Raw genomic sequence first — 27,992 nt, forward strand, 5'->3', positions numbered from 1 at the left:
ATCTAGACTGCAAGTCCTTATTTACTTCCACATCGAGGAGCAGCTGATGTTTTGATCAGAGTCCATTCATCTGTTCAGTGGCCATCCCAGTTCATTAGGCTTGGTATTTTACCAGAAATAATTTTCTGGATTTTGTGGCAAATGTTGTATGGCATCTTTTTGGAAGTTAAGTCCAGACAAGAAGCACTGTCTATAATATCCATTTCAGTCTGAATAAAAAGCAAGTGCTCTGACTGTCATGGCATGTTACATACGCACAAAAAGACAGTGATTTTTCTGCATACGTAAGTAATACAGCATCAGAAAGGTGGCATCTGTGAGTAGTGTCATCAGGAAGGGTTTCAGAGCCTGGATTTAATGTAATATATGCTCACTTCTTGTTGCATAGTGTTTCTGTGTGCAATTGCTTTGCCTCTATTGTGTGACTACGAGGGACAAATTTTAAGGGCAATTCTGAGCTAGCTGGCAGCAGGGTGGATTACAACCTAACATCACACAAACTTTTTGGCAAATGATATAACTGGCGAGGTACAGTTGGAGAGATTTTGGTTGCATTCAAGATCTTGTTTTGTCTTGTTTAGTGACTGGAAGGTAGAATGAGTTATCTCTAGTTCATGCCTGATACATAGATCAAGAAACAAATTGGCACTGATATTAGCATTGCTTAATGTACATCTGCCTAATACAGCATCTTTGTCTATGTGTGCTTAGTTGCTGGGGATGAAATCTTTGCTTACTTTAGGCATAAAATTAATTGAAGGAATCTAGTTCTGTAGAACTTTTTTCCTTCGCAATTTTATTTCATGTCAGTACGACAGAAAAACATGCTTAGCAAACAGTCATTTATATTCCTCAGCTACCCTGCTTAGCAGCTTACCATTCATTTTGGAAAGCCAGTTTCCATTGACTTAGATCTCCAGTACATTCTCAGGGAGGCTTGTGCATCTACAAGCTCGCTTCTGTCAGTATTTTTGTCAGCCAGTTCCTTTCTGAATCAATATGCACAGCAATCAGTGTGGTCCATCACTACGGAGGTTTGTGGTCCAGTGGTATATGGCCAGTGACAACCTCCATGTTTTCTCTTATACTGAGCTCAAAGCAAATTGTGGATTAGCACAGCTAATTGAGAGGGGAGGCAAACATACTGACTGTTTTGCAAAGGCATGTGGCAAATTTTCAGTATCAGTACAAGTGTTAAAAGACTTTGAATGCATTTCTCTTGAAGAGTTGTTGTAGCCTTTGACAAGCTGTCCCCATTGCTATGTAGAGTTCTTGTGATAACATCTACTAAACATAGTAAACAGTGGCCCAAAAGGCATCCCTCTGACATTTGTGGGGGTTATAATCCCTTGAGTATTGAGGGTGACTGAGCACTGGCACAGATTGCCCAGAGAGATTGTGGGATCTCTGTCCTTGGAGATATTCAGAAGCTGACTGGGCATGGTCCCAGGCAACCTGTTTGTTGTCAAGATCCTCTACGTCTCTTCCACAGGTCACTGCTGCGTTTTACAGAAAGGATGCTTCCATTATTTCAGATGTATTACAGGCTTTTACTTAGCACAAGGTATAGCTGTATACACAATAAAGATGATCCTGTTTAATTAAATCTAGTGTAGTATTTACATTGACCCTTTTAACGAGAATTGCAATATACACATTCACCATAGATGGATGTGCACTTTGTTAAAATTTGTATATCATACGTTTCTTGTTTAAAAGTATTTTTCTTCTCACTTTGTCTGGCTGTGCAAAACATTTAAAATAGTAAAATGAAAATAAGGTGCAGATAACTGTGTTCAGGGAATAGTGAAGTAGCACATATGTGTTACTGTGGGAGAGTGAATACTGCATATTCACACAGCTTTGATTTGTCCCCTTGCCTGTTAAAATGACATACTGTTTTTTAAAAATTGTACGTCATCACATAACTAAATAGTGTATGTATGCAAATAAAGGGCAGTGTTAAAACAAATTTTGCTACCTTGTCTCAAGATGTCCTGATTTTTTGTACTCAACTGATAAAATTAATGTTTGATCCTTTTTGTACTGCTAATTCAACATTACAAATATATGCTGTATAGCTACTTTATTGAATTAAAATAGGGATGACAAAATATTAATATGGAGGAAATCAGGCAAGCATTTGTTTTTCGAAAAGAGACAACTTCATTGCTTCATAACCAGGTGGACAAAGTCTGGTTTTGAGGAAGTGTATGAAACAGAAAGGAAATCCTTTCCATTTCCTTTGCATATACTTTATGCATAAAAAAGAGCAATGTGGAGGGGACGCTTGGCAAATTTTCAGTAAACTGTTGTCTAGGTGTTAAGAGTCACATAATTCAGAAAATGAATTCTGTAAAACCTACTTCAGTTCTTTCCTCTATGTTTATTCAGAGGACACTTTTGATATATTCTCAACTTACTCAATGCATATTCTCTTATTTGTACCTGCAGTGTTTGTGAAGATGCCTCTATTTTATCTATATGCTCTTATAAATTCATCAGGTTTTTAGCTTTACTTTCAGACCATTTCTGCGTCTCGCCAGACCTTTGACCGGAAATCAGTACAGCCAAGATACATCTATATTTAGGGCCTAACAAAGTATAGACTGATGTTTGTCATGCACGTTGTTGGAATCTGACTACTTTCTGCTGTTGACTTACTGGCAGTGATGTTTTATGGTTTTTAAGGTGTTTTCTCCTATAACATCTGTGAATTCTGTAAATTATTTTTTTCCTCTTCAGTAATTCCATTGAGAAATGTTGTTTTAAATCTCAACCCTTCTGTTTGGTATGAGCTCTTACACATTTTTCTGGTTAATATTTCATCCTCAGCACGTTCAATTTCTGGTTCTGTTTTAGATACCAGGTCTCATTAGTGTTACCTTTTTTCCACAGACTGGAGAATTCTCAGCTCGCTTCCTCTTGAAGTTGCCTGTAGATTTCAGCAACATTCCTACATACCTTCTCAAGGTAAAATGAATGTCTAAGTTGACATTATTTGTGAGAGAGTATGAATTATTGAAATGTTCTTAGTAACTATTTTGACTTTCCTGCCCTTCTTCTTTCCAAAAGTTTGAAAGTCCACGATTTCTAGACCTGATTGGATTATGTTTTGGAAGGTGATATGCTGTTGTTTTGCATGCTGTTTTACCAGGTAGTAAATATACATCTATCACTCTAAAGGACCTTGCAGGATATGGGTTGTTGTAGAAAATGGCATGCAATGCAGCTGTTCTGTCTATTTGGGACAATCTGATAAGTAGCAAACTGTTGACCATATCCAAGGTATTATCTTGGGGAATAAAATTAAATATTTCCAGATAAACTCTTCTATATTAGCCTATGGGCCTTCATGCTATGTAAGTATTGGGTTTTTTAATGAACAGTCCAATTGTACCAGTAATCTTGACAGCAGAAGCAGAAAAGCAAACTAAATATACCATTTATTAACAGGAAGTGAAAGTAAATATTGATGACACAAACTGAAAGTTTCTATTATTTCTTTGATTCGTTGTTTACAATCAACATTAATTTGACCGGATTCTTTAGAAAGGAGGACTATAGAGTATTGATGTGAATTGGAAAAAAGTATTTCTTTCTTTGCTAAGAGGAAAAAACCAAAAAAAAACCTTGTGAGAAACTACCAACGTGGAATAATTTGAAATGAGTGTTTTTCACAGCAGGACATTCTTTCAAGCAGTTGCTGTGGAAGCCCATCATAAGGTGAATGTTACTATATCCAGAGAATGCAGTGAGAGATCTGGGTTCCCTCTGTTGATCATTACTGTCAGAATGAAGTGCTAGAACTTCTACTGCAGACAAGGTTGGCATCAGCTGGTGTTGCCAACACCCATCTTTCCTTTAGACTGCATATCTGCCTCCTTACTCAGCTTTTTACTTTTAAATATTTGGAAAGACGAATAGCTACTTAATGTTTAGCAACTAATGTGTTGAGATGAAAATACCAGTGTAGATCCCATTACCTCCTCTTCATCTTATTGTTAGAACTGTCTTCAGCTATTGTTAGATCAAAATTGCAAGTGTGACTCTTCAGTGTTTCTCCAAATAAGATGTCTTGAGTTAAGAACCATGAAAATAAAGGCAGGCACAACTACAATCTGACTGAAATTTTTGGTCGTAGTCTGAGATAGGTATCCTGTGATCTCTTTAGCTTCTGTAGACTGCTGTTTGAGTAATGAGCTACTCCTATCTTTCTCAAAAGCATCCAGATACTTTCAGTTTGTTCCTGTGTTCACGGTAGCAGCCCTTCTCCCAACTGCTGCCTTTCATCAGGGCCTTCTCTTGTCACTTGATGGGAACGTTTCCAATCAGATGTAAGAGGGTTGGCCAAGGCCTTTTTAGGAAGGGTGGCATTGAGAAGAGGATGCATCAGTAGGTCACCTGGACTGCAGGATAACTGTGATTTGCTTCTGAAAGACTCTATGGAAAAAAGGAGACTGAGAACGTCTTAACATGAACTATACTGTCTGCTCCTGCCAGAACTCCAAGTGCCGTATTTTCCAGGAACAATTTGAAATTGGTTAAGAGTTTCAGGACAAGTGCATAACCGGTATGTTCAACAGCTTCAGTCACAAGGCTGTCTTATACCTCTGTTTAGCCTCTGGGGAAACTGCATGACTTGGAGGTTGGAAGCTGGTGTATGACTTATGTAAGTAACTGTCATCATGTGGGAACCCTGTGATAGAAACAGATTCTACTTTTGTTTCTAAAGAGTAACATTTTAATGCATGAGACCATACTTCTTACTGCAATTCCCTATCACACTCACTAAACATCTTCCACCTGCTCTAAACAAGGTTGGTATACTGTGGATAAATCATCGGTGCTCCACAACTGCTTCCTGGAGTGTTGTTCACCCCGAGTGATTCATTAGTCTGAAGGAAAACCTGTATTTATTTTGCATGCATATATAGATTGTGTGCTGTGAAGAGACACGCACAGAAGGTAGCAGAATCAGAGTTTCCCAGTCTCCCTTTATTTTGACGTTTCTAAAAACTTACTGTCCTATTGGGGTTTTAAAATTAATGTATTTTTGTATGTAATAGCCTGGATTTTTACAACAGCAGATCCTTCTTGATGGGCAATGTACTGATGAAATCCTTAGCTTTCTTAGGCAGACTTCTGCTATGCAAACTGACAGGTTAACTTAACTGTGGTAGGAAGGTGATACGTAGTCTGGATGAGTAGCCACAGGAGAAGAAGTATTCTTTTATTCCAGTAGTGTTTGTTGACAGAAGAAGTATGGTTTGACTCAGGCTCCAGCATGGACTATGACAGAGTAGCAGGCATGGATCTTTTACCTCTGCTGCCTTTATCTCCTTATATTCTGACATTATCAGCTACATGAATGTTGTATCATATGACAACAATATAAAGGCAGGTAGAATTGGAACTAGTTTGTTGTGGTTGAAGTAATTATGCTCTGACTACTCCAAATTTGTAACGCTATTAAAAAAAAATCAGATTTTTTTTTAAGCTGTCTTTCCTTATTAGGAAAATTTCATTCCTTTATTTTGGATGAGACTTCTGACATAAATAGATCTTTGATTTGTTGCAATAAAATAGGTGTTTATTTTCCATTGTGTCTGCCAGTTACGTTGGCTTCAATGCTACCTGCTGGATTGTGGTACATGATAGAGCATCTATTGATGCTCTGGAAATAATTGTTGATATATTACCCTGAAAGGTGGAAGAGCAGTCAGTAATTGAAGGATATTAGTATATTAACAGCTTAATGTTTAACTGAAGAATTTAATGTGTTTGAATTATGTTCTAGTCTGTAGCCAGTCTTACAGTGTGCAGTACCTTCTCTGTAATGATTTGTAAAGTTCAAATCTGTGTTATATTTTCTCTGCAATCTTCTTTTTTGATGTTTAATTAATACTACTTGCATTAAAATCTGGTGAAATATTTAAAACCATTATTTTTGCCTCATCAATCACTCCTAGTATCCCAATGATATGTAATGCTGTCTTGAAATTTTTATTGATGTCAGTAGGTAATCACACTACAAGTGTGACTGTAAAGCTTTGTATAGTAAGCCAATATTCAGGTTTGAAGCAGTCTGTAGTGTTACAGAGTCTTTGGAGGTGTTGAGAATACAGTCCGGAATCATAAGATCTACTCTGTCAACCTTGTACTGATGATGGTGAGAGTATCCTCCTTTCCCTATACAGAATACAAATTTGAAGGTGTAGCGTAAGTTGGGTTGTTATGGACTGGAGAGTTGGGTTTAGCAGGTTATTTTAAAGGTATTTGCTGCACGAAACTTAAAATTCAGTTCAAGTGTGTGTGCGTTTTAAGGAAAGTAGCTTAGTATATGAAGAAGAGTGAGAATGATTAAAAGAGCAATGCAGAGTACCCTCTCTTCCTTTAAATTCTGAAATTCTAGTAAAAGTTTTTCAGTTATTATTTATTTGGAAGCATAACACCCCTTGTAATGGCTGCAGCAGATAATGTTTTTTATAAGTTTTCTTGATGAAGTTATACTTTTAATACAAAGGTTTTGAATTGAAAGTGGACCTTCGTATCCACTTTTACATTGTTTTCTTATGCAAACCCATTTGACATAAATGAAAATTTTAAGTGTTGAAACAACTGCAGAATCAAGCTGGTGGCTCAAACTACTGCAAGGTTCATGATTGGTAAGTCTTTCATTAAGGTTCTCTTATTTGACAGGAACATGGCTTTGGCTCAGGAAGATGCTTACATCTGTATCTGTACTGTTATACTTTCCCTTACCCTTTTTTGCAGTTGGATTTTTAACCAGCATGTTCATTTTGGGTGGAATTCTTTTCTGTTGGTTGCAACATTTTTAATTTTCACTACAGTACTTTATAAAAGGAAGTATTCACTGTACATACTAGTTTTGAGGGTCAGTCTCTAGTTCATATTTCACAGAATCACAAAATCATCTAGGTTGGAAAAGACCTTGAAGATCATCTAGTCCAACCCTTAACCTCGCACTGACCATTCTCAACTCCACCATATCCCTCAGCGCTATGTCGACCCTACTCTTAAACATCTCCAGGGATGGGGACTCCACCACTGCCCTGGGCAGCTCATTCCAACGCCTAACAACCCGTTCTGTAAAGAAACACTTCCTAATATCCAGTCTAAACCTTCCCTGGCGCAACTTGAGGCCATTCCCTCTTGTCCTATCACTTATTACTTGGTTAAAGAGACTCATTCCCAGCTCTCTGCAACCTCCTTTCAGGTAGTTGTAGAGGGCGATGAGGTCTCCCCTCAGCCTCCTCTTCTCCAGACTAAACAACCCCAGTTCCCTCAGCCGCTCCTCATAAGACCTGTGCTCCAGACCCTTCACCAGCTTTGTTGCCCTTCTCTGGACACGCTCGAGTCATTCAATGTCCTTTTTGTAGTGAGGGGCCCAAAACTGAACACAGTAATCGAGGTGCGGCCTCACCAGTGCCAAGTACAGGGGTAAGATCACTTCCCTGTCCCTGCTGGCCACGCTATTTCTGATGCAAGCCAGGATACCGTTGGCCTTCTTGGCCACTCTGCTGGCTCATGTTCAGCCGGCTGTCAATCAACACCCCCAGGTCCTTCTCTGACTGGCAATCATATTTGTGCTTCTTTACAAATACTGCGTATGCCACAGTAATACCAAAGGTGATAGACTTAGCATCTAAAATACCTCATCCAAATTTTGTTTCATTCTTTGTAGTTTTGGTCACCTACAGGGACATGTATTATCATAATGACAATTCAGTAAATATCTCCAGCTCAGTAATTTACAAATTGTACTGGATTACGTGACTGTAGTATGATTGCACAGTATGAGTGAACTTGGAGTATGTTGCCAGTGATGCTGTTGAAAACAAGACATTTAAGTATTTTATTTCCTTTTTTTTTGAGGTTTTGGCTAAGGTGTGCTCTGATTGCCACCACCTTCTTGTATGTAATTTTTAAAGCATTCATTGCCTATTCTTATGTACCTGCTTGTTGTGCCCTGGTGACTAGTTAATAGCTGGATCAATTTAGCTATGACACTGTGACCAGCAGCCTTCCGATAATTTCTTACTATTCAAGTGTAAAGGAAATATGCAAAGCAGACCTAATTTCTTTTTGTATAAGATTTTTAAAATCTTTAAACCTGTTTTTTCTAAAGAGATTTTTTGTGATGACCATTGTATTTAGCGCATATCTTTCAGAACTGAAACAAATAACAGACATTGTCTAGACACATTGCCAGGGGCCAAACAGTTGTGTGTAAGACTGTCAATGGAAAAGGTTTATCCTGAAGTTCAGGTTGAAAGATAAGAACATATTTGTGTTTTTCCTTACTGTGATTTCATCATTTGGAAGTCTTCAGTGCAACTCTTGTTTACGACGTAGACCAAATTCCAAGTGCTGTGAAAAGACTGCAATACTTGTGTATGTTTAAGTAATCAGCTATAGTAGACAACAAAAGTTAAGTATAATATGCAAGGTCAAATGAGATTTTTTCTAGGCTATTTTCTTTACTATTGTGATTTGGCAGTTTGATTTATTTGACAGCATTTAAGGTTTGTGTTAAATTGCTGGAAATACCTAAACACAAATAAGTTTGTATAAAAAGTAGTACCTCTGCTGTTTAACTCAAAAATTTGAGCTAAGTATTCTGAAAAAGTATAATACTTTCTTTTGCTTTTAAACTTCATTTGATTTTGTTGGTAGCTGGCTAACTAAAACCTGATTTGTAGTGTCTTAAGGTCACAAAGTCAATGGCAAGAAGGAGTTAGAGTCCAGATCTGACTTGATCTTCTTAACTGGACTATTTTACACTATGATGAGCAGCCACCTCTCAAAAGAGTGTAGAGCATTATGCAGTATATACTATTAGACTATCTTCCCGTCGTGTATATGTCTTCTGTATTGGGTGGAATGATGGACCTGTACATCATATGAAGCTTGTCATGTCTATGCTGCCAGCAGTCATTTTACCTCTTTTACAAACAGGAAAACTGGCAATTTATAAGACATGTAGGTAATCCTGAGGTAATACATAGTTCTCGTAATTCACAATATTTTGACCATGCTTTCCACAGAGATCTTCTAAACTAATACATAATTGCTATTAATCTTATACTACTTAAGACTTTGTGAGAGAGGCATAAATTTAACTTCCTGAATTGTATTCCATAATGTGTTCCTTATCTTGAGATATATGTAAGCATTTGGAGCAAACAGTTTAAATTTTAAAAGTAGATGTCAGTATGATATTCACTAGATTGCTCACTGTACCAGCATTGAATTACTTAAACAGAATATGAAATCGTCAAAGATTGTCTAGGTCTCTTCTGTTAATAAAGGCAAACTTTATAACATGCAATTATAATGAACGATTGAGATTTTAGATTAGAAGTGGGTCTGTGCAAGTTAGTACCGGCAACATTCGAAACAGGATAGTTTGTAGTAGCTGAAGCCAGTAAATCGTATGATCTAGAGGCTGGGAAAATAAATGTAACCTGTGTGTGCAGAAGACATTTATCAAGAAGAGATGTCATCTTTCGTTTTACCAGCGTCCAGAAATCTGTGGTTTACTTTTGCTGTCCACTTTTTTCATCAAAAAGTGCTAAATGAAGTACTATTGAGGAACTGTTCCTTTTATTCAATATGCTGGCCAGTGTCAGCGTAGCAGCCTGTTGCCAGAAGCATGCAAACACCAAGCAGGGGAGCTTTCATAATGAGGCCAAAAATAAAAAAGAAAATAAAAAGGTGTTCATGTTGTGAGTTGTTTTTGGCAGTTTAGGAAGTTGTGGAGTCAGAAAAATAGTGACTTCTCTGGTGGTAAAATATTTTGAAGTGTCTATTTTTTCATAATATATTAAAAAATATAGGATCTCTCAGCTGTAAAGGTTTGGGGGTTTTGTTTTGGCATTTTTTATTTAGCAGGATGTTTCAGTTGTCACTGTAGGTAAAATTGTAAGATCTTACTTATTCCACTGTATAGAAGCATTGTGCTTCTTAGCTAGTCTTATTGCTGCAGTCTCAATTATTAACCTTACAGAGTTTTGCAGAATAGGCCAGCCCTCTTGCTTTGCCACAGAATCTATTGATTCTGGCAATGGAGAGTTAAGAGTAAAGTGTTACTGCTATAATTCAGTGAAGCTCCAGGAATACTTACAGAAACTACGATTTAATTAGTCATCCTTTCATGATTTTATTCTAGTATCTTCTGCCCACAAACCAAGGGAAGTAAAGCCCTATGAAAGTATACTTTATAATCAGAACATGTTGTATTTGGATTTTGTAAACTGATCAATTCCCTTCATTCTCACTAAATTTTATTAGTACAACTTTTCCTCAACAACGTGATTCGTTTGTATTAACTAGTCACTAAAACCACGTAAAACATGTTAGTGTCAGGAGCACCTTAAGTTCCATATGCTGAAAGCCAAAAGCAATTTTTTTAAATCGGCTTTTTCTGTAATTTATTGGAATATTTTGTTAATAAAATCTGTCAACTGGAACAGCTCATTCTGCACAGCTGATGATTTTTATAGGTTATGATCTTAATATGAATCATAATCTCCAATCAACTGTATTTCTGATGACAATTATCTTATATTTAAACATTTTATTTTTATAATGCAATAGAAAAGGAAAGGACCACCACATCTACTGATAAATTAAATCTCATGATATTCATCTCAATTTCTCTAATTTTTCTCTAATTTAATAGAACTAATAAATTGCTATTTTGAGAAGAGTAGAAATAGGGTTTAATTTTCCAAAAAAACTGAAGAAAAAGGAGTTTAAAAGAACAGCTTCTGAAACTTAAAAGCCTTTTTTGCATCTGTTGGGAAAGTTTATAGACACATTATGTTTCATGACTTGGTTCAGATTTACTGCCTTGTTAGGGCTTGTAATTTGTACTATTGCTTTACATTTGCATTCTATGTATTGCATAGGAAGAATGGAATTCAATAGCCATAAAAATAATTGCAGGTTATTACATAATGATGGTGCTTGTTTTATCTGTCATGGTCCACCCCTACTTAGTATGTAGAACAAGCGATGTACAGTGGTCTTAAACAGGAAAGAGGACCTTGGATATATTTTTTTTTCAAAACTTTTTTCTTTAGTTCCCCATTGCTCTTTCTTCTTGAAAGGAGAAATATTTGAGAAGTTGTTGAATATAGAGTATAAGCGTAGCAATAATCCATAAATTTCATTAACCAGTAAATCTGCATTTGCAAATACAGAAGTACATAAAGCATGATGGTAGGATGTTAAGAAGGATATTTCATTGCTGAGCCCACAGCCTCTTTCTGCTATTAAGTTTCTTCCTTAGGCTTCAGATCAGGGCTTAAGTCCTACAGGAGCTCATATTTTGAGGTTTTAAAGTCAATTTTGCGTACAAAATTGCCAGTTATTTACTGTCACAATGATTGGTTTGGTTTAGTGTTATGGGGTTTTTTAGTTCTGGGTTTCAGATTACTAGATTATGCCTGTCTTCTTAAGAAAGAATAGCACTAACACAAATGTACATCTGTATGATGATTTCATGGGATTCTCAGTCTTTATTGTTTTGCATTCTGTGATTTGCAGTGGTAACTTTACTGTTAAACACACAAAATCCTTTGATGGCTGTCAGTCTAAAAGGGGGGTGGTGTTTTTTTTAAACACGTATCTGAAAAATAACTGTGTAGCTGAGTGTATTATACTGCTCACTTTTATTTGGTTTCATAGGTTTAAGGGTTTAAGCCAAAAATACAAAAAAAAACCCAAAACCAAACAATTAAAGCTTTACTGTTGAATCAGTTACTCTCAGCAATAAACATTCTGAGGTTGGATGATCCATCACATTTATTTTTGTCTAATTGATACTGACAGTGTCATTGATCATAATATCATGAAACATAAAGTTAAAAAACCCCCCAAATATCTAGGATGTTCTGCTGGTTTGCTTCCATGTTACCAAAAGAATGCACAGCGTTTTCTTCATGCATTGCTAATGAATAATGTGGCATGTGTGTATCAAGCTTTGCATTTCTGTAGTAACTTCAGTTTAGGAAAGTAATTGCTTGTTTACATAAGGTATATTTCCGTATTTTCTGTTTTAGGAGACTTTAGATGGAGAAGGCTAAAGGAAGGACTGCCTTGTCCAGCAGCATCTCAGTGAGACAGTGAAAGAAAGATAAATAAAACTTATACCTGTTGACTCTCTATTTTTAATGATTTAAGTGTTCATGCTAGAACTTGTATGTCTTTTATGTGCTGGAACCTGTAATCGTTGCAAACAGCACGTCCATGGGAGAGATGGGGCAGTGGGGAGGAGCATTAATTTGGCTTCATTGGATGCAATTAGGTGCACTCCTTAGGTCTTAGCAGGTTACCAGTACATCAAAATTTGGGCAAAAAGATGTCCGTGAATTAAATATTGGTTTTTAATTACATAATGAACTGTCTGGAGTACACATACAATATTTGAGTATACCCACATAATATAGACAGGAAGTATTTCTCCTGAAGGAAAAGAGTGAAATAGAGTTAAACTAATAATGCTGCTTCAACTCTTGCTGTTCTTTGTCGTTTTAATTATTTGCTTATTGGAGTTAGCTTTAGTAATAAACTGCTGAAATATGTACCTTTTTCAATATATCTAAATGTTTATATATTTGGAGATATCAGATATTCTGTTTTACTGTAACATCTTTTCTGGTCTAGACAAACGTTACACAAATGTGACTGGCTAAAACTGAAGACTGACTGATGATATGTAAATAATCAGCTACTCATTTCCAAGAACCCTAAGGACAATGTGTTGGTTAACAAAGAATAAACACGCTCGTTTCAAATGATGATGTTCATTGTTTAGCATTTATAGTGTGTGTCCTAGATAAAATCATTAATTCTATTTCATTTCACCTAGACTCATGACTTTTTGTAAGTAATAAATCTTATTTAATTTTCATCTTACTATTGTTAAGTGATTAGATTAGCTCTTGAAATGTAGGTCAAATTATACACAGGTTACCATTTTGACATACATATATGTATTGTCTCTTTTTATCTGCATAGGCTAGATGAAAATAGTAACTGAGCATCTCACAAGTTCTTATTTAATACATTGTTCACAGTAGTTGCGATATATGGAAAAAACCCTCTATTTTTTAAACAGGACTTGAAGCATGGACAAACTAGGTGTATACAAATTTACAGTGGAATCCTGAGCCATGAGTAGTGAGCTTGTACAAGGCTTCCACCACAACGGTGTTTTTCCTCTCCCCTCTTTCTATAACCTTTGCAATTCACCACAATTACAATGAGCAGTCATTCAGGTCCAGTGCATTTTGGCACATTTTTCTTGAAGGAAACACAGGCTACTTCTGGCAGCAGGGAGAGCTGACTTCAGAGTTGGAGATTTTTCTCATAGGCCATTTTTGCACTGATACAGATTTTTATGTTATCATTCCTTAAAATCCTTTACACTTCTTGAGTGTCTTAAGTACCTGTTGATTTTAGTTATCATGGACACCTCTTAGCATTCGGACAGTAACTTACAAGATGTTGTATTGACTCATATAAGTAACCTTTTCCATTGGAAAATTGCTGCTTTTTTCCCCCTACCAAACTATATAGTTAAACAACAACAAAACTTGCCCTAGCATTAAAAAGACAAGGGCTCAGAGTTCCAGCTGTTGGTCCAAGCAATAAAAAGCCTTTGGTTTCCATTTTTTAAAGGAATAAGATGCTCCCTGCATTCTACTGACTTCAGTAGCAATAAGCTCATTACAAGTACATAATATTTCTCAGGATCAGGCTCTTGTTAATATGTTATAGAGCTTGATGAAATGGAGTGTGTCATCTCTGACAATGCTTAGAATTTTGATGATCTCTTCCTTCCAAAGTTCACAGAGCCCAGCTGTGTTCTGTATGAAAGAAAAGCACTCTAACTGTTTCACTGATTAAAAAAAACCAAAAAAACAAACAACAACAAAAAAAAAACCCAACAAAAAACCCAAAAAAGCCCCCCCAATATTGAAAAGCAAATAAATGACAGAGCAAGGAGTAGAGTACGTGAAATCTGGCTTGCTGACTGTCTCATAGTCCTCTCTGGGTGAGAAATTTCTAAACTAAGATACAATTTTAATTTGATATTCTTTACACTGTGCTTCATCTTTGTTTACAAATAAAACACTTTCTAGAGCTAGAATGTAGCTCTTTGTATCCATTTTTTTTATGCATATCATGCATTTTGACAGTGTATGTAAAATGCTATTAAAATGGCAGTAATTTCTAGGCTTTGTTCTGTGTAATTAACCTTGACTGCACAAGAACTACTGAAGAGAATAGCTGTTTATCTTGCGTTAAATACTCATTTTAACATGGAAACTCAAGCTGCTTTTGCAAGTTTTAATTTTATTTTTTAAAATTTAAAACCAGAAACCGTTGTCGAGACTTTTTTTCAAGACGTGGAAATTAATAGGTGGATACTGGGTAATAAAAAAAGACTTATTTAGAGCAGGCAGTATATTTGGAATAAAGACTAGTGACCAGGATTTATGCAACTTGTTTAGTAGAAAAAAAGGACTGCGGCACTAATAATATGATGCTTTAGGACTGCATGCTTTATGAGCTCTCCTAAAACAAAAGAAATGTTGGAACGAAATTACCAGAGGGATTCTTCTGGTTGTAATAACAAATGTTTCATGAGAAGCTATGCAACTGAATTTGTAATAAACAAGACTGGCATTTTATGATCGTGTTCTTGCAGCATCAGTTTTACTGTATGGCAGCAACTTAATAACTAAAATATTCTCTCTTTTTTTTTTTTTTTTTTTTGTTTACCACATGTTGCCAGTTCCTTCTTGAAAAGATGTGTGATCAAACTGCAGCCCAGTTTACAGGCCTTCAGGCAATGATAGTATCAGATTTAGGAGACTATACCTGTTAAAGCAACTTGGAGGCATATATTATCTCTGACTCATGTGAGGCAGCATTGCAGTATGCAGAATTATTTTTCCTTGGCTTCTTTATTTATATGTTTTGTGAATATAACTGGATAAATTTACCCTTCACAGGGTAAATTTATGTAGAAAGCTTTATGCCAATGATACCAAAATGTTACCACAGTTATCAAAAGGTAAGTAACTGTGTATGAATAAACAGTATATTAATATAATGTTTCAATAACAGATAAAAAAGAAGGAATAGCACTAAAAAGGTAATTTAATAGAAGAGAACCGAGAGTCACTGGAAGCCTAGTAAGAAGAGAAGGTACATGTAAGATTGAAAAAATTGCAGTCTTATTAGGTTTGGAGGGATGCATTCCCAGGAAACTTGGAAAATTGTGATAGTGATCTGTATAAATACGATGTAAAAAAAAAAATAATTCGTTCTGCCGTGCAGTTCAGCAAGACAACAGGTGAGTGTGTACTTAGTAGGACTTCTGTTACGGAGCAAGGTGATATGTGTGCAGTTTTCTGGCACAAACAGCTGTATGTTTTAAGATTTTAAGTAAAACAACAGATTTGTGAGCAGTAGAAATAGCGAAACTTCATTTTGTACAGGTTTAATCCCTTGTCTCCTTGAATCTCTACACTATGCCATTATGGTTCTTCCATGTGTCCCCATGTAGCAATTTATCAAGTGAGAAGATGGGAAGTGTTTTCATTGTTTGGCCCCTCAGCTGCTACCATTCATAGCAAGCTGAATTTACCTGTCGCAATATTTGGTGGGGTAATTAGTTATCTGTCTCCTCTACCCGACTGCTGATCTTCATATAGCTTCTATGAACTTAATTATCTTTGAGACTAAAAACAGGTCGGAGAAAGGCAAGAAGACAGCAGGGAGGCATCTGAAAGTGTTCTCACATATGCACTGAATCTGAAACCAAATTAAAAGGGGGGAAAATCATTACAGTGTGTGCACATTAGAATGAAAAACTTGCTGACATTGAAAAGTTTTTCATTATCCAAAAAATTTTAGAACAGTTTTGCTCATGTGGGATGAATGCTCTAGTAAAATATTTACACTTGGTTAGCACTGAGACATGTGGTTGAATTTGTTTATAAACTCTTTCCTGCAACCTAATTCTCTGTCAGTGTTGTTTAAATCAATTTGGGATTCCTATCTAAGGGATTGTACATCTTAAAAATAAATTTTTAGTCAAGTGATCAGTGCCAGAACATTTGTGGTAGGTCAAGGTGCAGTTGGTTTTCTCCTTCCTCCACTGAGTTGCTCATCACTGTTACTGTGAAGGAAATTTCTCCCTTCATGTGAGCTAAGAGAATCAATAGTAGGTTTTCAATATGAAGACAGCTTAATGGCTCGTTTAATATGCAAAAGCTACTTTGGGGTCAGACAGAAAAAGCAAGAGTCTGAATTTGTAGAGAAATGAATAATCTCTGCATTACCATATTAAGGCAATTTTGGAAGGTACTATCGATTAAGATATTTACAGCTACACAAAACACATTAGAGTGTGCTTTTTGAATTGCAAAGAAAGAATGGAAACAAGTCTTATCTGTTCATCTTTGTTCTAATTTTGGATTCTTTGAAAAATACAATGAAAAAGATTCTTATTGAGATTAATTTTTGGAAGCTTACTGCTTGTAAACTTGAAAACACTAGTTTGAAACTTTCACAGTATTGTGTCCCGATATTTACTTCTTTCTCCTGTGCATGAGTGCATTCAGATCCCTGCAAAACTATTACATGGAGAACAAAGTATTTGAAAATTACTATTTTTAAGTAAACATTTAGTTCGGGACTATTTACTTTTTTATACAGCTGTTAATTGCAAACCAGCTTCCAACAGGCTGAAAGCTAGACAGATATACAGCAAAGCATTTATCAATGCTGACTGAGAAGGGAATATTCAAAAATTTACAAAGATACCGTGACAGTGTCCTGTTAAGTAACCATCTGCAAATACATTAATTCCATTATTTTAATGGACTCCTTTCTTGATTAATCAATGACCTTATTCTCTTAAGCATATCTGTCAGAACATGTCTTCCTAACAAATCTATTCAGCCTGGAGCATGTAAGGCATCATCCTCATCTTCAAACTGTGTTAGGTCAAGAACATATTGTGGTAATGTGGGCATCGCTTGTCCAAGAACATTAAGAGCCTTGGTCAGGATCTTTTTAACCATAAAAGGATGTGTGTTATGCTTTCTTGTTTGGTATAAGTTGGAAGTGAGTGAAAAAAAATTCAGAAGGAATTTTTATTACAGAGAAATATTTCCCTCCAAATAGTACATGAAGGAATACCGTGTCTGAAAAAATATTTTGTTGGCAGGGGAAGAAGTAGTCTGAACTACATATTGTTGCTGATAAATGTTTTAGCTGTAGATGAATAATGTATTTAAAATTCAAATTTGTCTAACAGCAGAAATAAAAAACTAATTTTTAGACACTTATTTTTTTATCTAGTTGTGTAAATCTTTCGGTACTAGGCCTGAATTTTTTATTTATTTCCACCCCACCACCCCCAAGACTGTTACCAATTGCAGGTGTTTAGAAGCTTACCTGTAAAATGAAGGAAAAGCAAATGAACCTGGCATTGTGTGTTTCCAGGAATTTGCATATGAGGAGAAGAGTTTTTCAGAGCAGTTCCATCCTGGTGGCATACAAACATAATTGTTAGCAAAATTCTTATTTGTTGCTCTTCACTTTTTTGTATTTCTTTTGAGAGTGATGAGAAATTCTGGGCATTCGTATTATTTATGGTGGGAAAATTATACATTTTATTTTAAGATCGTGAAATCATAAAAGGAATACAAAAGTGAATAGCCACTTTTACGCTCTTCAATGTGCATTCCATTTTTTAGAGTGTATTTCCTTTTTAAGTTTATCAGTGTTAACAAAAAAAGCTCATCTTTAGTGACCAAAACTGTTGAGCATAATAAGAGGCAAGTATGCTCCCTTTTGTTTCCATGGGTGATGCACAGATGGGTATATTATGCATAAGTATGCAACACATGTAATTAACTGTAAAGAGTTTGAATGTTTCTGAGATTCTGTAAAAAAACCCAAAGCGTACTAGTATCTTCAAAGCCTCAGCTGCAGAGTGAGTGTCAGTGTCTTCTCTTTCCATATCTTACGGTGATGAAACTACATCGCAACATGGAGGACTGAGAAGCATAAATTTTATATTCTGTTTTGATTTCCACAGAGGTTCTTGAAGAGATTCAATGTGATGCTGAGAGGACAAGTCATATAATCTCTTGCGTTTTCATACACAAAATGGGGAAAAGAAATTGTAAAACATCTTAGTGACACACAATTTCCCATTGATATAATGTTTTCTGTCTTTATTGCAGTCTTAAAATTCTTTCAATAACAAATTACTGGTTGTACAGCTATTCCAGTGGTTTGGAAGCATTTACATGCTGAAAAGGCAGGTAAACAGCTTTTCAGTAAATGTGCATGTGCCTCATATGTGCTTGTAATTTCAGAGCAGTAAAAGGATTCCTAAGAGAGCTTGGTGTTTTTTTTTTCTTTAAAGGAATGGGGGAATGAGAGTAAAGTTTACTTATTTCTGCTGTATTTTTCCTACAGTGTGTTTTGTAGAAAGTTAGATGTGTTGCAAATGTGAGACTTAAAATGTAGATTTCAATCAATAAAATAACACCTACAAAGCAATATATTTATAGAGAAGTACACAGTATGGAATGTATATTGCCATATAACTTTTTTGAATGATGATACAGCGTCACTGAATCTTCCTTCTCGGTTTTTCTTACACAAATACTGAATATAATAGTACAGTTAATCAGAGTAACTGATTATTCAGTAATGAGAAGCAAGTCGCTTGCATTTGGAAACAAGGAATCCCTGATATACTCAACTGTCATAAAAAGTAGATGATTTCTAGCTTTAAACCAATGTTTTGTCTGGAGTGAAGAGCAAGTATGTACATCATGGTTGGTGGGTTTTCATCTGTTTTGCAAAGAAATATTAATTGCACTTCATGTTGTGGGAAAGGACTAGCTAGTAGATTCATTTCCTTGTGTTTGTGTTAGAAAAAAGGTTTATGATCCTGGAAAGTGATCAAGGCAAGAAGTATTATGATTCCTGTTATAAAACCAGTAGCATGCAATTTTTTAAAAACAAATATTTCAGGTGCCTTTATAGAAAGGCTGGTCTAATGGCCCAGTTGGTGGAGTTTAGGCCAGTCAAGAGATGACTGAGTTTTTTATTCCATGAGGTGTATTCTGCCCTCATTGAAGTCAACAGGAACATGATCAGAGAACTATATTCATAAACATAGATTTTCAAACCATCTGAAATACGAAGAGTAATTATATGGCATTATATATAAAGGCTTCTTTGTGTTATATGCTTGTTCTGTGTTTCAGAGGGATAAATATATACAAGAATTGTGGGTGTGTCAAAGCAGCAAAACTGGTTCAGACAGGTAAAAGCATTTGAAGTGGTGTCTTTTACACCATTAATAGTTTTGAGTTTGTCTCAATATTTCTGCATCAATATTATGAATCCTGTTTTCAGGGATTTATTACTCTTATAAAAGCATCAGGCTGAATTTTGGCTCATCAGGCGAATTACTCTTCCATTCTTTTTCTATTAAAATAATTTTATGCTGTCAATGATAGCTGTCTGATATTGGAAATGTTTCTGCAACTTGAAATTTTTTCTTGTTGTTCATGAAGATGGTGGTGGTAGTTAAAGGAATTAAGATTAATAGGCTTTCTTTCTGCTACATTGATGGAGAACTTTGCAGTCGGGATCTAAAAGTTCAGAAATACTGACTTTAAGCCCTGTAACATCACTGATAAGATGTGTTAATCTCCATGTTTTAAAATTGTGAAACTGCTTTATGAAGTTTTGCTAAGAGTCATGCAGTGACAGAACAGAAATAGATTCTGGTAGTTGTGATTTTTAAGCCATGGACTATCAAATACAATAATTACTTTATCTGCTAATTTAACTGTGGCTGTCAACCTAAACTTAGTATGATATTTATTAATAGGTGAATACAAGCTGTTCCATGTGTTAATCTTTGTCCATTTGAGTATTTGTTTATCGTGGTTGAACGTTACGCAATTCAAGGAAGTGTCATTCAGTAGATGTTTTTAAATCTTCAAGTGATATCCTTTGATACAGCAGTGTTGGAGGGAGAGAGGAAATGAGACATTAATTTCAACCAAAGTGAAAAGGCTTGAAATAATTGTTTTCAACATTAAGTTTAGCATTAGTCAGAGGGTATCTTTTAAATACTGCTTTAATCCATTTTAAGTGTAGTTTGAATTGCTACCAGCAGCTTAAAATGTGTGTATGTATGAATTTAGGATTGCAAGTGTTTTGCATGGTAAGTACTTTTTACAAATGCTTTTGTGCTGCTTTATTAAAAAAATTATTTAATGTCAGTTCAATATGTCGAAGCAGGAGACAGTGGAAATGGTATTGTAATCTGTCCACGTGACCAATGGTGTGCATGAAATTAACATTAAAATTAAGTAGACTTTCAGTGGTGAGACTTAAGTGTCATTCTCTTTCCTTCACTGGCAAGTAAACATTCAGGCCTTTAGATGTAAACGGCAAGTCAAGCTGTTGTGGTGTTAGGTTGATCAAACCACACCTAAATTTAGGAATGGCCTCAGTTCCTTCTGTCTTCCTCTAGCTACCCTATGCATGATCCAGCACTCTATGAAAGAAACTTATTTATGAAATTTTATTATGATACCAACTATCCATTACACAAGCATTGGTATTCCCTGTGCTGAGGTGCCTGTTACCACTGTCTAGATTGCTGATAGCTTCAGTATCAGCTCTGGCAAGATTGCAAAATCTGTCATGATTTCTTGTGCATTAGCCAAGTTCTCTCAACACAGAGCTCAACCCTTAGCACCAGAGGTCTGATTGATTAGTGCCACAGTATTTCTTGCTCTTCTGAAGACAGTGGCTTTCATCTTCTTCCTTACCTACTCTGAACTGTGCTAGAACCTACTAAGCCCCCAATCTATCAATGGGAGCAAGACCTTCCTTATATGAAGTTCATTTACTTAATCTGAGCAGAAAGTGTAATAAATAAGGCGTCTTGGCTTTCAGAAGTAGTATTGGAGGGTACCTTGATCATACCTACAGTATTCTTTGCAATGTCCTTGGAATTTCTATATGCCTGGAGAAGCTACATGTTGTCCAAGACATGCTTCTGATAGTAAACTCAGTACTAAATGAAGCACTGTCTTTCACACAGAACAACACTGTAGCTCCCAAAGCAGATCAGTTTTGCTCATGCCTACCTTATCATTGGTAATGGTGTCAGAAGTTCTTGTTGAGTGGGTTTTTTTTAATTATTTAATGAGGGTAACTGAGTTTTCTCAGTGTCACAGCTGGGTACTCCCAGATCACATACTATTAGGTTTCCAGATGCTGAAATATGGAAGATACTTAAGTTTTCTGGTTTTTTTCTTTAAAAAAAAAAAAAAAAAAAAGTCTTGATAAAATATTATGGCAGACAAGTTTTTCACTGATTAAAAATACATGAAGTGACATCATTTATAACATAAGTGAAATTGAAGATCAGTATTTACTTAAATGGCGATATCCACTAACAAGGGATTTTGTCAAAGTTAGCAAATATCTGCTAAACTACTTTGATAGAATAGTATTGCATCTCAGTTCTGGTGAGGATTGTAACATCCTAAGTTTGTTTGTTTAAATCCAACTTTGTTAAGTGGGATTCAGTGCAAAGATATATAAGCCTTAGGCAGTTTGTGAATATAAAAAGACATGAGTCCAGTCTAGTGAGAGACATCAGGTAACTACAACATTGCTTAAGGTTGCTGTGGTTACTGCAACTATGTTTGTGCCAGCACCTGTTTAAAGCTCAAGTTTTTGATTCCATTATTTAAGTTCCCTAGAGAATTACAGCCAAGAAAAAGGATCTCCTACTGGACTTTGCATTAACAATAATTTTACTATGCTAGATAAAAGAATGGTGTTTAGGTCACTGGGAATGTACATATTCTTCTAAGAATAAACCTTTTTGTAGCTGAAAGAGTTGATCGTGAGCATCACAGAATACACAAAAAAATGCTAGTGCATTATGTCACTTACCTACCATGTCATGACAGTAAGTTGTGGTCCCATTCATTGTCTTGGATAATGCATTTTACCTACAACTTATTTAATGAAAATATGATAGAACAAGAATGGTATCATTTCATATTTCATAGGAAATTAATGGAAAATTCATGGACTATACCTAGAAATTAACTTCTGTAGCATGAAGACTCAACAGAATATTTCCTTTTATGTGCCTATTTCAAAATCTAATCTGATATAGTTATCTGTGATCTTCAAAGAAAACATGTTTCTATGTTCTTGCCAATTATTCCACCACTGGGTTTTGTATAGTCAAACTTAGCGGGTTGTGATATATGGGCATTTAGAGAAAGGTCTCTTCGTGTAAGCATAGTGAAACTGAAGTGTTTCTCGGAATTGAAGAAAGGATTATATTGTTCATGTTAATGGACAGGGCACTGAAATATTTTATTTGAACTGAAGTGGAGACAGTTTTTTATGAAAGATTATTTAAAGTGTAGCACCTTTGCTACAGTCTGGTGGTGAATGTTCTAAGTGGGCAGGTCTTCACCAGCATAAGTAGTTATGAAATAAAGTTTTCAATACCATCATCTTAGTTTTCTTCAGCAAGCAGTAAGAGAAGATCTCACCTGCTTTGTTCAAGGAATACATTATAGCCTGATGAAAGTTAGAAATGTCTGTGCCCACTCTGTCTTTCTTGTTTCTCCTTCCCCTAATAGCTGTCCAGTTTTTCTGTTTCCAAAAGTAATTTCAGTCAAGGAATAATAATCTAAATTCTGATCTGCCCCACATGAGGAGTGCAGTTTTTACAGACTTTCCTATAAATCAAGGCAACATTTTGCCTTAAACTGTTATCTCAGAAAGTGAATGGATGACACTTTCTGAGGAGCTATACAAACAACAGTCATTTCACCATCAGTCTTGAGCCTCCACTTTCTGGGCTTACTGAACCTTAAGTACAGCTTATCATGGACTTGCTGCAAGTACCTGTCATTGTCAGCCATCTATCTGCCTGTACAACAACACAGACATCCATTTCTTCTTCTCAACAATGGCTTTTCAATTGGAAATAACGGCCTCTAGAAGGAATGGAGTACTGCTGACATCTTCTGAACACCTTTCCAAGAAGGAATTCTTCATACATTTTTACATTCAGGCGTTTACCTACCATATTCAGAATTTCAGATAAACCACATTGTTCACTTAGTTGTAATTTTAGCTTGGTTTCCTAAGGAAATGAGGCATCAGTGATTATATTTCTGATTGTGTCTGTTCTCTTCTCCCCTTTTCTCAGATAACTGCACCTTGCATATCAGTGTGTTCCAGAGTGAAACTGGCTATGGGAAAGAATGCCCTTCAGTTAGTTCCTTTTCTTGTTCTAAGATAATTTGTTGTGAGAGTTATAAAAAAATGAGTTAATTACAATACAAAACAAACAAACATCAGGAAAAAAATTGGGATGTTTAGTTTTGTCTCTGGACTTTCCTGGTATCTTTATACATCTGCCTTCTAGATAGTAAAGACTTATAAAAGGGACTGCTTCTCTTTTAACAATAGAGCATCAAACACATGCTTGCCACAAAACCAGTTATTACAGTGCAACTAATAATTATAGTAATCTTGTGAAGATTAAAGTTTTAATGTAAAGCATCTTGGAAACCAATTTCATAGATACAAAAATACCTGCAGAGAATATTTCTTAACATGAGAACACTCTATCCTTGATTAATGCAGTGGGGTTTAAACTTCTCTCAGAATGAATGAAATAAAAGTTTTGGGGGAAGAAAATACATACAAATCTGTAGGTGTCGACTAGTCCTACTGAAAAAGGATATCTGTTCTGTATTTATTAAAAACAAACAACCACCCACTTACCATAAGCGCATCTGTTTGGACACAAGGTATCATTAAGCCAAACTAGTGTCAAGTAAGGGCAATTTTTCTGAGTACAAACCAAGACAGATGTGTTTAAGCAACCAGCTTGTGTTTCAGGCTGAAGGGACTCAAGCAATTGAAGCTTCTGTTCCTGGAAAGATGACATATGACATGGAATTAAAATAAAAAATATATTAAAAAAAACCCTCCAAACTCACAAAACCAAATAAAAAAGCTTTATGAAGTCCTTCAGTTAGTTTAGGATAGTGAGGAACTGAATGTGGAAGAAGACAAAAGGAAATTACATAATTTCTTTAGAAAGAAGGAAAATATTGAAAGTTTCTTTTTATGTAGGTATAAATATTGCCATTGATAAAATTGGGAGCTCAGTTGAAAAACAGTTTCAGAAGTAGACCTGTTGGAAAACTGTAAGACCCCAGAAGTTTTCATATTGATTGGCTTAGAGTATAGGGGCTAAAAATCATCTACGCACAGGGAGCCAGGACAGTGGTTATTTCCAAAGAATATTTAACAATTTTTATTTAATATTACCCAGAGAGTCTGGGGACCTATGTAAAGAACTGAAGGCTTGATCTGGACCAATCTATCTGGATATTGCTGTGGTGCCAAGTATAACTAGAGGGAGGAGTAGCTTCTCTTGTGGACCAAGCAGTTAACAATGCTGGAAAAGTCTTGAGTTGGATAGTTAATGGGAAGTTCTTGTTCACAAGTAACTGTCTGGGCTGAAAGGTCAGAGTTGGTAAGACTGTAGTATGCATCCCAGATGAAGCCGCAAAAAAAAAAAAAAGGAGAGGATAGAAAGATTTTCACTTGTTCCATTTAAACTAATTACTGCAGTGACCATCTGGTAACTAGACCGTAACTATTTAAAGAACCTGTGTATATATGTATGTGTATGGGCACCTGCATATGGGTATATCTAAGGAGCTTATCATTGTGATGATAATATTGTGCAAAGGAAGGTGAAGAATAATAAATTAGTATTTCAAGAGAAGATATGCCATATTTTAACATCCTCAGCTGTGGGGCACTTTACCACGAGTTACAGTTAGGTGCTATTTCTTGAATTGTTTGAAACTAATCTTGACAAAATGCTATAAATTTTATTGTAGCAAGCAGCTACACCTTTGAAAGAAGTAATCAGCAGAACTAAAGCTGGGGGTCCATTCCCAGTGTGTGTGACTCTGCATAGCTGTATTTTGATTGTAGAATGAAACTAGCCTGAGTTGATGTTGTATTTTTAGACAAACTGATTTGTTTTCCTGGATTTATGTTTTCAGTGATGCTAGGATTCTGTTGACATACATGGTATTTAAAGCCTAGGTAATATTGAGTGTAACCATAAATTTATAACAGTTTTTGAAATAAATCATCAAATTGACCATTTGCCCTTGCTTTTACAAATATCAATGAAAATGCAGATAGATTTATTTGAAGCAGTCAGGTCTATTATAGTTTTCACTTAAACATGAGTTGTTATATTGCTAATGAACTGCAAACAACAGAAACATATGGCTATCACTTTGCTAGAAGAATTTTTAGTTTAATCCCATGGCCATATAGTCTGCAGAACTGTGAAGTTAATACAAAGGAAGGTCTGTTCTCTGCATAGCTGTAAAATAAAAGTAAGATGGTGCTGAATTGCAGTATCAATGCCTAGCAGCTCCTTTTATTGTGATGACAAAAAAAAATATTCACATGCTACATGGATAGCTCCTAATTTTTTATTTTTTTATTGAAATACACAGCCTATTTCTTTTACTACGTTCACAGTTTTACTTAAGTTTTCATATTCCCTAATACTTTACAAGACCTTACATTACAACTGTTTCTGGGATTCCCTATGTGATGTTTCATTGTATTCTATTTCAGTTATGGCTCTGTGAAGAGTCAGAGTCTCCTATTAGATCTCAAAAAAACCACATTGCCACTAGTTAGTGGTTTTGCTTAATGCATTCAGTCTTAATTAGTGGGCTTCTTGACAGCTTTATCTCATGGCTAAAACTTGAACTATGTTTATGGTGAAAGCAGTGTTTTTCAACCTTTTTACTTGAAGCTAGATGTGATATCTAGCTTAAAATATTTTCATAAACCCTTCTCATTCCATAGTAATTTCTTCTGTTTCCAAAGAAGTAGAAATTGATGTATTGAGTGGTTGTGGGGGCTGGGGGAGAATGTGCATGTAGATGGTTTTCTTTTGTGACTGCTGTGAAGGTAAAGCATGCCAAGTGAAAACAGTGGGCCAAAATTTCAGCTATACTTAATGTTTGGAAAATAACAAGATAGAATGTGCTTCTAACATTATGTTTGGACCCCAGAAGTAAAAGATAAGACAAATTTTATTTCTAGATAAACATCATAAAGTAAAAAAAGAGGAATTCTGCACATGAGATATCAAGAGGGTAGAAGCAATTTTACATAGGCTTGCAAAAAGCAAGTTGCTGATGGTGGAAAGATTAATTAGAAAAATTGACCTGAATTTGGCAATTTTAGAGAATTCCCAGAATGCATGTGACTCGTATCTTCCCTCTCCCTTGATCCTTAAAATGCTATTGACTACAGTTTTGTCACTGATAAACACATCTGTTTCCTAAGTGGCTTCTGAGTAGAAAAAACTCGATGGTTTCAGACTTACAGCTTGCTGGTGTATATAGGAGTTTAAATATTGCTATTTAACATCACTGGTTTTAATCTGGTTTTTTTTACGATGACATCTCAAGGATTGGTATCTCGGGTTTTTTAGCTGGCAGTTACTTTGGTTTTCTTATGCCATTTTATTTTTCAAGGGATTTCCAAATCTGCAATTTTATTAAGCTCTTTTAAAAATTCTTAATATTTTGTCCCCAAAGAAGTGTCATAGTGGGTCCCACTGTAGGTGTACATATATGACACAAACGAAGGACTACATTCTTTTGAAGCTGATGCCTGTAGGGGAACTGAGGTAGTTCCCCTCAGTAGGAAGTAGAGTTACCACTGTCAGTCCACTGTAACTGTACATAACAACAGGGTGGAACCCAGTGAATAACCGTCCAGCAAATCCCATCAGTTGTAAAGTCTGAATATCAAACTTGCATTATTTCAGGAAACTTCTGGAAAGAATGTAGTCTTCAATGCCTTAAATTCACTGTTTCAAAGAAAAAGGGAAAAAAAGGAAGAAAAAAAAAAAGGAAAATAAAACTCTTGAATTCTCTCTCCTATAGGACAGGGTAAGAAGCTTCCAGTTCAAACTTTGTTGTCGTGATCCAAGTCTTGCTTGTGTGTGATGACATCATCCTCCTTGCCAAAGAACACACTGCTGTTTTATGGACAGAACGCTGAATATCTGACCAAGAACAGAGGATATTCTACTCTTGTTTTATGCATGCTGGGATGATGTGCTGAAGCTATTGAGCATATGCAAGTGATTTTGGGCCTTGTGAGAGCATTAAAAGTTGGATTAGATTTACAGAAAGTTATTCCTTCAACCTTTGAACAGACGATGTGAGAGAGAAAGTGTCAGGAAAGACTTTGAAAATTTGAGGGCAGTATCAATATTAGTGGCCTTTGAACCCAAACACAGCTCCAGTTGCTGTAAAACAGTTTAACAATACTTCTCCAAATTCTTTATCCCAAGTTGGTGATGGATGCGCTAATGGAACAGATAGGGAAGAAGATCTGGTGGTCTTTTCTGAGTCAGTAATCAGGGAAATCTGAGTGATGGAATCAGTCTTTCATCTGGAAATATGTGATGTATTATTCTAGCAACTGCCACTTTAATTCATTGGGACCACATCTGAACTGGACACCCTGTGTTTCAGGCACTGTCTTGGGCAACGTAAACAACAACGGATGAGTCAACCTTAACCTGAGCAGTATGCTAAAGTACAAGAGTTACTGTCTCACACCATAAGTTCCAGAGACCTCTCTTGACACAGAATGTCACAGAATGTGACTTTTGTTATATATAGAATGGAGACTATCCCTGTGAATTTTTCCTCACGTTATGCACCTGATTTACGTACAACTACAGATGTGAACTCTGAAAGACCAATATCACAATCATTTTT

The 27,992-nt window shown here is 35.8% G+C and overlaps 1 protein-coding gene across 3 annotated transcripts in view; it reads left to right on the plus strand.

Annotated features, from left to right (window-relative positions):
• The window catches only part of BABAM2 (BRISC and BRCA1 A complex member 2), a 178,668-nt gene that overhangs the window by 56,360 nt on the left and 94,316 nt on the right, over window positions 1–27,992 (plus strand). For 2 of the 3 annotated variants that reach the window (XM_074863510.1, XM_074863511.1), the window contains one exon: window positions 2,899–2,973. The exons of the other annotated variant lie outside the window; for it this stretch is intronic. In XM_074863510.1, the coding sequence (XP_074719611.1) occupies window positions 2,899–2,973 (75 nt within the window). The remainder of the gene's footprint in view (window positions 1–2,898; window positions 2,974–27,992) is intronic. 3 annotated transcript variants of the gene reach the window in all.

Source organism: Strix uralensis, chromosome 3 (assembly GCF_047716275.1).
Source record: "Strix uralensis isolate ZFMK-TIS-50842 chromosome 3, bStrUra1, whole genome shotgun sequence".
Taxonomy (NCBI): domain Eukaryota; kingdom Metazoa; phylum Chordata; class Aves; order Strigiformes; family Strigidae; genus Strix; species Strix uralensis.